This window comes from Palaemon carinicauda, chromosome 13 (assembly GCF_036898095.1).
Source record: "Palaemon carinicauda isolate YSFRI2023 chromosome 13, ASM3689809v2, whole genome shotgun sequence".
Classification (NCBI taxonomy): domain Eukaryota; kingdom Metazoa; phylum Arthropoda; class Malacostraca; order Decapoda; family Palaemonidae; genus Palaemon; species Palaemon carinicauda.
This window is the reverse complement of record NC_090737.1, coordinates 133,745,034-133,756,166: the sequence shown is the minus strand read 5'-3', so window position 1 is coordinate 133,756,166 and position 11,133 is coordinate 133,745,034. Positions and strand designations below refer to the sequence as shown.

Here is an 11,133-nt window from a genome sequence, read left to right as displayed (position 1 = left end):
TTACTAAGACTTGAATAGCTTTGATTGAATTAAATTGTTTAGTCATGGTCCTACTTATGATAAAATTATATGAAGTATTGGGCATGTCAGGTTCTTATTCTGCAGTTAACTTTATTAACTTTAACTGAATTAATTTCGTGTGTTTTTCTTGAATTATAAATACAACGGACAGAGCATAAACGTAATAACATAGTTTATTTTAATATACAAATAACGTTGAATCTGACTTTCACTGATGAAATATATTTCTGCTTCTTTTTCCAGGGACGACGGGACTTCTGACAGTCTGTTGCTCGGACAGTGACGGGGGAGTTGGGGGGAGCAGCGTGCCCCTCTGCCGACCTGGATGCGCTCCGCGGGTCCAAGCCCCCCACTGTTCCCCGGCCGTAGCACGCTGTGTCTTGGCGGTTCTGGACGACTTACATTGCACTACCTACGCCAGACGACGATCCTTAGACGGCCGGAGCCACTCCAGCGACGGGCGTGAGATACCAAGGATCTGTACTTCACACCCATTGCCCTTTTTCGACCCTTTCCACGACCTTAGGAGGCGGAATAACAAGCCTCCTATGGACGATACGGCCTCAGAATCCTCCTATGACAGTGCCTCAGATTACCATCTGTACGAAGAGATTTTGTATGAGGCTGCCACTTCAACCTCATCCTCGAAAACGACCCAGGAATCATTGCCTCCCCCTCTCCCTGCCCGTCCTCCACATTTGTTCAGGAGCGTCAAGTCCCAACAACACCTTCAGCATTCCTGCCAGGAAAATCAAGCAGCGGCACAGCAGACGCTGAAGTCCCACCCTTTGCAGTCTAATGGCCATCAACAGCAGCAACAGCAGCAGCAGCAGCAACAGCAGCAGCAACAACAACAACATCACTTAGCAATTTCACAACGACTACAACCTCAAGAAGTACAAAGTTCTCAACAAAAGCAAACAGTTGGCCATCATGGTCAGACTTCTTCCTCCTCCTCCTCCTCCTCCACTAAGCCTGCAGACACACCGCCACAGCAGCAGCAGCCGCAGCCCCCAAAGTCCCAAACATTACACCAGATGCAGCAGCAGCACCTTCAGGATAAACATAAAGAACAGTTGCAGCATCAACAACAGTCGCAAAGTCAGACAAAGCCTACGCCTCCTCCAAAGCCCCCTAAGCCACCAAGAACAGCATATTCTCCTGGGGGAAAGCAACAGTCTCCTCCCAAGCTATTGCCAAATTCAGTAGCCAGTGTTGCAACAGCTCCATCTACACCCAGTGCTAAGTCACAGCTACAGTCTCACATACATTCTATCCTCCAGGAAAGTACTCCACATGTACAGTCACCAAAACAAAAGCAACAGCTTTCCTCTGAGGCGGCAGCGGCTCTCAAACCGCAAACGAACAAGCCGAAGCAGCGTAGTAACCTTTACTCCATCTTTAGAGATAGAGATCACCGTCGGTGTCTTTCTGCATCGCTTCATCAAGAGTACCAGCAAGACATCCAGCAGGAATATTTACCAGAGCAGCAAATAAAGTCAGCAGTGAAGGTGGCAACCTGCGCATCAGTGGCTGGGGCTGACGATGACTATGGGTTCAAAGTGGTACCTCATGTTGTGTGAATTATGGAAAAATACTAAGACTCGAAGCTATCACTCAGTTACGTAAACGATACTCTGATAAATTTCATGAAATGATTGTGGAATCATGTATTGGTTCAAAGTGGTACCTCATGTGTGAATTATGGAAAAATACTAAGACTAGAATCTATCAGTTCTGTAAACAATACTCCGATAAATTTCATAAAATGACTGTGGAATCATAGATCGGTTCAAAGTAGTACCTCATGTTGAGTGAATTATGGAAAAATACTAAGACTAGAAGCTATCAATTAAGTAAACAATACTCAGATAAATTTCATAAATTTTACGTGGAATTATGGTGTCTAAGATGGCCAGTGAATTGGTACCCATCCATATCTTATTTATCTTGCTGTGGTTTGAATGTTATTAATATACTGCCATCCTTTAACATGAATTAGTAAAGTCCACTGGACAGTGTTGCTGCTCAAAGAAGAGAAATAAGTACAGCTGCTTTAGATTCTAGGCGTGGAGTGATGGAGGACTTTAAAAAAAAAAAAAAAACTTGAGTCAAGTCAGGTGCCTCGTATATTAAAAAGAGTCGTCTTATCATAGCTTCCCAATAATGAAGGTGCTTTTCTATATATCGTTCTCATGGATTTGAAAGAATTTTAGTCCCATACCAGTACAATAGTGATTTATCCTAGGCTATGTAAAATCAATAACAACCAAGTCAGTGTTCAGCACTGTGAACTATTCACGAAACTTCCACTGTCAGAAAGTGCAGTCACAGTGTCATGTCTAAATCTAATTGAATTTGATGTTATTTTGAAGTGTGGACGAACGTGATGACTTTGAAGTTAGACATTTCCCAAGGATACATTCTAATTGATGTAGTGTGCAGATTGAAATTAGGACTCAAGGACTCAAACTTACCATCTGGTGGAATGTATCCGCTAAAGGGGTAAAGGAGAAACGGACTCGGCCAGTGTGAAATGAAACCAGATCGCAAGTAAAAAGAGAAGGTAAAACTCATGGGTACCTCAAATAGACCCTCAGGTGTTTGCTCAGGTTTGCAACTTAACTTCAAAGTGGGTTGATTTTTATGTAAATAATAATTTAGTGGTTCAGAAAAGTAGAAAAAATATGATATGCCTGAGACTACTAGATGAGATGAACCCCCCATGTTCTTGGTCTGATCTTGGTTAATTTTTGTTGACGTCAACATTCTTGTCTTAGGATTTGATGACCGTATGAAAAGACTTGATTGATTGGCTGACTAATTTCCATAAACTAATGTCGCAATGAGCAACAATTGAAAGACATATCATGGACATGAAGACGTATACACAGTGATTGAATGTCGCACAGTCATTTTAGGAAAGTGTCTTTAATCGCTTTTTAATGGAAATTATAAAAAAAAAATAAACTTAGTAAGGGATTGGAGTCCTTCCTAAATGGTGTATGATATACTTGTTTTGAAATACGTGACTGTTAAATCCTCAACTCACATTATACTTTGCTATGTTATCTAGCATATTTTGTGTGCGGCTTTGATGGTGCGGTTTGAAAAAAAAAAATGTGACATTCGGATTTGAAGCAATAGGATGTATATATTTGAATATAATTATTACCTGATAAGAGACACAAGTTCTCTTAATTTTTTTTTTTACCAAAATAATAATCTTTTATCAGAGTATTTACTCACTTGAATTAAATCTATCTAATTTTTACTATTAATTACTATCATAAGATAGTTACTTATAGAAACATACATGATATCTTTGATCAAAAAAGGTATGACAAAGTAATTGCGCAAATTTTATTTGTAGATTTGTAAAGATTTTATTGGTGTGAAATTAAGATTGATATTCGTTAGGTACACTGTTAAAAAATTCCCATAAAAAAGGTAAAAATCCTGGAATAAATTTTGCCAGGCATTTACCGTTTTAAAAATATATATTGACGTAAATGGAGTGATATTACGGTCACCAACCCGTAAAGGATAATAACAAAGTAGGGTTAAAATTACGGTCGCCTGTATTTTACTGAAATACGGCTGAGAACAGTATATTTTTTACGGAGAATTTCCCGATTAAAATTACGGTCTTTTTTAACAGTGCAATGCAATTTCTAAATTAAGATTGATACTTGTTAGGTAATGCAGTTTTTTTTCTTTTATTTTTATTATGTAGAGAAATCCTATCCAAATCAAAAAGTCCTTTATAGCTATAAATTTAAACGACTCGGTTTATATTTATCTATAACCAATGTGTGATTCGATGTCAAACTATGGTTATGCAAGCAAGTACACAAGGCTACTTCTCCTAATCATCTTTTTATTGAAACATTTATAGCAATAGATCATTATCCATATTCTCGCTAAATCGAAGCTTAGTAAGAGGCCGATATCATAACTAGCTGACAAATTTCTTAAACAAGATAATTCTATCCTTATTTTTCTTCCCCCATAAAGATAACACGAACATCATAACATCATTGTAATTCTTTATTTTTTAATGGCAATAACATTATGGATCATTTGCAGGAAATTTGTTAGAGACTTTACAATGCATTCTTCAAACGTTTTAATTCCTTTTTTTTTTTAAATCTTGTTTATTTCATTAAATGAATAGTCTTTGATCATTACTTTGTCGATGAAAACTTTAGCCAATATGCAAGATTTTTTTTTTTTTTTTTTAAATACTTGAGATACCTTTAGGATTAACTTGAGTTTATTTATTGTTCGGCAATATGTGTAGCAACATTGATCTGGGGGACGCACTCCCCCTCTTATTTCTCTTGAAAGTTTGCAAAATTAATCTATTTTCCAATTTTCATCAATTACACAATTTCTAACAAAGTAATAAACGCATTAATTCTCTGATAAACAGGTGTGAAAAGACGTAAAAACAAATTTCAATTACTATTGACTTTTTTTTTTTTTTTTTTTTTTTTTTTTTTTTTTTTTTTTTTTTTTTTTTTTTTTTTTTACGTTTCCTACTTTGATCACGTTAGAACTTCATCTACGAATCGATGAAATTAAAAACATATAAACTACAATTACCCACGAACTGAACTTATTTTGGAATGGAAACAGACCTCTCTGTGGCAACATCTGAACTAAGAGACACCTTAACATCGACTGCCATAAATCAGCTTATTAACATCCTTATGGGACTGTAGTCAATTTTTTTTAGTTAGGCAGATTTGCACCGACTCGCAAAGGTGCCCCTTTTGCTCGGAAAATTTTCCCGAACGCTGATTGGTCGGAAGTATTCGGACAAAAATACTTACGACCAATCAGCTATCAGGGCACTTCTCCGAGCTAAAATGGCACCCCTGCGAGTCTGTGCAAATCTGCCTCACTAAAGATATTGACTATAGTTTGTACTGCGTATAACCGTGCAGAAGACTGTTTGCCTACAGTACGCATTTATATTTGCCCTGCAAATATACTTTTATGTTTAACCCCTGTAAAAAGCTACGCTCCACTGGCAGGAAAAAAAAAATATGGAAGTTTAACAATTGGCTTCTGGTCTTCCGAAGGAGCCCTCGGATTCCTTCTCCAAGGTCGTTAGTTTAGTTAGGAGTCCTTCGGGGAATCGTAACATTGTCTTGTTTAAACTTAATTCGTTCGTTACGGCAAAAAAAAAAAATAGAAAAAAAATATTTGTTCTTTGAGAAGTAGGTAAATTTACTATTTGCGTGTATGAATAAGACGAACTAGCTCAAATAATTACGATTTTTAACATACTTTTTATTTATTCATTAAATTTGTTTAAACTTAATTAGTTCTTTTCGGCCAAAAAAAAAAAAATTCTTGTTTAAGTAGGTACTGTGTACGTGTATGAATAAGACGAACTATCTCAAATAATTACGGTTTTTAAAATACTTTTTTATTTACTCATTAAGTTTGTTTAAATTTAATTCGTTCGTTACGGCAAAAAAAAAAATGTTCTTGGAGAAGTAGGTACTGTTTACGTATATGAATAAGACGAACTAGCTCAAATAATTAAAAATTTTAATATACTTTTTATTTATTCATTGAATTTGTTTAAACTTAATTCGTTCGTTATAGCAAAAAAAAAAAAAATTTCTTGAGAAGTAGGTCCTATTTACGTGTATAAATAAGAGGAACTAGCTCAAATAATTACAATTTTTAAATTGCTTTTTTATTTTTATTCATTAAATCGTTTTTCATTTGTTTTCGCAGTTAACTAAATCCCCTCGATTTTGAACGGTCCAAGGAAAACCAAACAATACGAAAGACTCTGTTTCTAAATGATAAAAAAAAAAAATGGTTGGAATTCTGAAATGAAAAGTCACTGACTCACTGATATTTGATCTATGACTCGAGAACTCTGGTTCTTTTCACGACTGAAGCAACTACCTGCACAGGTCTATTCTTTGTACTTCCTAGCATAGGACCTACAAAGATTTTAATTAAAAAAAAAAAAAGAATGAGATCGCTTAACTATCAGATATATATCCCAAATTTACGTTGTTAGTTATACATTTTTTTGTGTTTCCTACCATTTTAGCGTAGGACCTACAAGGATTTTAATTAAAAAAAGAAAAAAAGAATGAGATCGCTTAACTACCATATATCCCAAGTTTTCGTTGTTAATTATATAATTTTTTATACTTCTTACCATTTTAGCGTAGGACCTACAGGGATTTTAATTACAAAAATGAGATTGTTAAACTATCGTCTATTCCAAGTTTTCGTTCTTAAATATGTAATTTTTTTGTACTTCCTACCATTTTAGCGTAGGACCTACAGAGATTTTAATTACAAAAATGAGATTACGTAATTCTACTCCAAGTTTTCGTTGTCCAATTTTTTTTTTTTTTTTTTATTTATTTATTTTTTTTTTTTTTTGTACGTCCTACCATTTCCTAGCGTAGGACATAATAGATTTTAATTAAAAACAAAATGAAATTCCTAATCCTTGTTTTCTTTGGTTAATATATGATTCAAGATTGCTTGTATCTTCTTTCCTTCGGCTCTGAAACGAGATGTATTTCAGATGACCAGAAGTTATAGTGAAAGAAAACAACAACGAAATATGAAATGTAATCCAGTAGACGATCGAGTAAATTAAAAAATTATTGCATAATTCTTTTTTGTCTGATAGAACACTTAGAACACTTCTTCTTTGCTGTTTTGCTTCTTAATACCTTCGGTTTCTTATAGATCTGATAACTCGTGAAATATAGAGAGATTTCCCCCCAAAAAATTTCAGTTTTTGGATATCTTTTTTGTTTCTTGATACTTTCAGTTTCTTATAGATCTGAAAAACTCGAGAAATATACATATTTTACAACCACAACGTAAGAGATTTCCAAATATTTTTTATTGTTTTTGGATATTTATAAACATTTATCAATTAAAAAGAATATAGGAAACCTGATAATACCCGTCAAAAATAATTGGTTTATAAGATAAAGGAACTAATGATGAAAGTTGATCAAAAGTCAGTTCTTGCATATTTGAATTTGTAAAAATGTATAACCACTTTTTTTTTTTTTTTTTTTTTTTTTTAAGACATGATACCCTTAGTTTTACCTTTGCCTGATTATTCTTGGTTTTCCAAATCCCAGAGCAACGATTTCCCTGATTTAACATCTTTCTCTTTATGTTACTTTTATATCAAACTTCAATTTCATATCTTCGATCAAAGAGTTTTACGGTCTTTTCACATCTTGTTCAGACGATTGGATCGCTCAGTAGTCTGAAGGCGAGTAATCACTCCAAGAATTTTACGAACCGAAACAGAAAGGTTATTCACTGCTCCATCATTGGACCTGCACTAACCCGCGCACTTAAACTTGGTGTAAGGAATTGAAATACATTGATATACATTTTGGATTGATTGGATCATGATCTTATCTTTACTGGTGCTCGGAAAACCACCAGTTAGATGCTCCACAAACTGTGGATCCTGGATCCTGTTGTACCCTGCTACATGGGACACTAGAATCCTTTTGTAAATACATATGTATATTTTGAAATGGATGCATATGTATGTTTTTAAATGGCAATGCAAGAACGTATATGTAATACGTCATGAATAATTGTTCAATGTCACGGTTAATATTGTGCTATAACATAAATGCTGTACGTACAGCCATTTCACTGTTTCCACTGGGAAGGATTTGAATGTCTATAGTAGCTAAAGCGTCCTTGAAAGACATTTTTTTTCTTTATGAATAAGGAAACCATAAAAAAAGCTAACTACTGCCATCCTTTACATGCCAGCAAAGGCCTATATAAGCCCTTCAACATAACTACTTCAGGTGCAACTATATCAGTAGATGTAATAGAAATTTCGAGGTGTTTCTCTTAACACCCTCCCTACCTTCTCAAATCCCATTCAGAGATTCAGATTCGTGTTATAGATAGCTTCAGTAAACGAGTACAGCTGTAGATAAGAAAAAATCCAGCATGAATGAATTTACCTTCAATTTGTTGAACTGTAGATAATGTATAGATTTTTTTTTTATTAGTGTTGTACGTGTAAACCTTCCATGACTTCCGCAAACGTCATAGAATCTATGTGGTGGAAACTTCTAACACTTGGCGAGCAATATAGAATGCAAATTTTTTCCAATTTCTTCCCAATATATCTCCCTGGGTAGAAAGTTTCTTTTTTTTTAGCTGTAGCAATGCTGTGTATTGCAACAAACCCCAAAACCTCTTGTAATGGTCCCAGTTTCTGTCAATCTTTTACTCTTAAGCGATGAAATGCCTTCGAACTCTTCTGTATCTTATAATGTCTCTCACTGATGGGTCTTGAATGTGATCCGTGAAGATACACTTCTGAAATATATATAATACATATATTTTTCTCCCCTTCTTTCCTGGCTGTCCTTTATTCAGTGTTACTATTAACCTTTACCCTAATCCTCCTAACATAGGAAGCTCCTGCAAAGGACATCTGTAGACCAGTTTTGATCACATCTTAGCCCTAGACTTTAAGCAGGTTAATTCACATCACGGCACAGACTGGGATTGTTATTCGTCAGTTTACGGGAGTTTTCCTATGACTTCTAGTTGTGATAGAGTCAGTGTAGCTCTGTTACCGGCAACTCCCTCCCCCCCAGTTGAAATCAAGGCAGGTTCCTACATCCTTTAATAGCCATAGACAAGACGTAGGGAGGAAGGATCCTGTAGTCCTCGCTGATCGGTGTGTCCTCGCAAGTTTAAACTGCTTGTTTAACTGGATCTTCGTGTTGCTATGGTAATCAAGCCATTTGCTTTTGTTTGTTAATGCGCCAACGTGTATTTGTTACACCTTTACAATCGGAGCAGGTTGGGACTAGATCCAGGAACAGATTGGAACTAGATTCTGGAACATGTCGGGACTAGATCCAGGAAGAGATTGGGATTAGAATCGGAACAGCTTTGGACTAGAATCGGAACAGCTTAGGACTAGAATCGGAACAACCTGGGTCTAGAATCGGAACAGATTAGGACTAGATCCAAGAACACTTGGAACTAAATCCAGGAATGATAGCTTGGAACTAGGCCCAGGAATGATAGCTTGGGGCTAGATTCAGGAACTTCTTGGAACTAGATCCTGGAACAACTTGGAACTAGACCCAGGAATGATAGCTTGGGACTAGATCCAGGAACAGCTTGGACTAGCTCATGGAATAGCTTGGGATTAGATTATGAAACAGCTTGGTACTAGATCCAGAAACAGATTGGGACTAGATCCAGGAATGATAGCTTTGGACTAGATCATGGAACAGCTTGGGACTAGATCCAGGAACAGCTTGGGACTAGATCCGGGAATGTGTGGGCCTCTGGAGCCGTCACTATACTCAGCTGCTCTTCTTTCCTAAGCCAATGTTTGTCGGCAGATAAACAAATTGAGTTTGTAAAGCAGGACATGAGTTTTATTTTTTTATTTTTATGAGGATAAGAACAGTTACTAAACAGATATTGTTGACAAGAGCAGCCCTAAGAGTGTTCACATATATAAGAATTTTTAGCATGTGTTATATGTTGAGCAAGGGAACTGAGAATAATTTCCATGAAATGGCATGGCTCTCCTTTTTAGATTGAGCTTGTTGTATGTTTTTGTATCTACAACCAAGGTCATCATTTTACAGAAGGAAAATGTATAGAGTAAGCAAAGAACCATTTTATACGGATATCATAGCCCGAGAGCGCCCATGGCTGGGCCGTGAAGATCAGGCGAGGATTGCAAATGCCATAGGACTTTCCTCTCCTGTTTGTACACAGGTTTTGTCCTTTTTCACATACTGTATGTATCCTAACTTATCATTTATAATCTGTTCATCAAAGTTAGAAGTTGAAGACTCTAGTTGTTTTGGTACTTGGCCAACATTTGGTCATTTCGATCTTCAAGGGAGTGGAAATATACTTCCAGTGAAACCTATTCACTCGATTTTAGGTTTATACGTCCAAAATGATTTTTTATTCTTTTCCTAATCACCAAATGATAACTCTTTTTATCTGGATTGCTTCTTGCGAGAAGAAATATATATTTCGATTTAATTCGGTCGGAATAATGGTAATTGAGGAAATACAACAAACGTAGGCCTACTGGCCTGTTTAGCATCGATCGGTTTGACTCGGTGTTATGACTATAGCAAAAATTATTGTTAAGTGTTGAGTACTGAAAGATTTAGGTTGAAATCGTGCGAAGAACTTAATAACGAAAAAATTACATTATAGAAAATAATAAAGATAATTTATTTCATTGAGAAATTTATATATTGTGAATTGTATTGAACGTTTCTGAGTTTCTTTTAGCTTCGTGTAAAAATAAAATGCTTTTTTTTTTTCAAGGTTTTATAAATTCTTTAATATAAGAATTATAGATATTAGTTTTGTAAATTATATATGTATATCATTTCCATGGTTCGAGCTTTTGTATTTAATAGGTTTAAGCGTTCGGACTGTTTATCAAAAATCTCAGAATCAATTGAGATTTTAATGAAGTGTTGTCAACTTGAGCCTAAAACTCTTGTCTAACTTTTGTGAACGGGTTTTTTTTTTATTCTTTATAATTGTAAATTAATTATATCTTACCCAGTGCCTATTTCGTGAATGATTATGCATGTATATATTATTATCATTAGTTTGTCAATAGGATACCTTACAAATGGTGCCATATTGTGACCCTGAATTAGCCGAGTTGTAAATGAGGAAAAGCGCGGGAAAAATGTTTTTCCTCTTTTTCAATTGTGTAAATAATTAATTAAACTCTTGTAAGTGGAGTAAGGTTAGGTCAGAGGTCACAAATTAGGCTCTTCAAATGCAGATTAATTTAAGTGCATATTGCACAATGATTATTATTATTATTGCAAGTGACATTGTTGTCCTTTACCGAGACACTGAAGTGGTATATCCTTGCAAAGGACTTTCTGTCTTGTGGACGAATTGTGTGTGTAATGTTTCTCACAGATCACTGGTTATATGTAGCCAGCGAAGCAACGAGAAGGAAAGACAATTGTGTTTCCGTTTATTTATATATTTTTGTTAATCCAAATGTATATAAGAATTTTTTTTTTCTTAAATATTAAGTTCAAC

At 35.3% G+C, this 11,133-nt stretch overlaps 1 protein-coding gene across 1 annotated transcript in view; it reads left to right on the top strand.

Moving 5' to 3' along the window:
• LOC137651826 (putative mediator of RNA polymerase II transcription subunit 12) overlaps nt 1-3,485 on the top strand; it is a 4,591-nt gene extending 1,106 nt beyond the window's left edge. Inside the window, exon 2 of the mRNA XM_068385046.1 lies at nt 265-3,485. Within this exon, the coding sequence (XP_068241147.1) occupies nt 265-1,604 (1,340 nt within the window). The 3' untranslated portion in view covers nt 1,605-3,485. The remainder of the gene's footprint in view (nt 1-264) is intronic.
• The last annotated feature ends 7,648 nt before the right edge of the window (nt 3,486-11,133 follow it).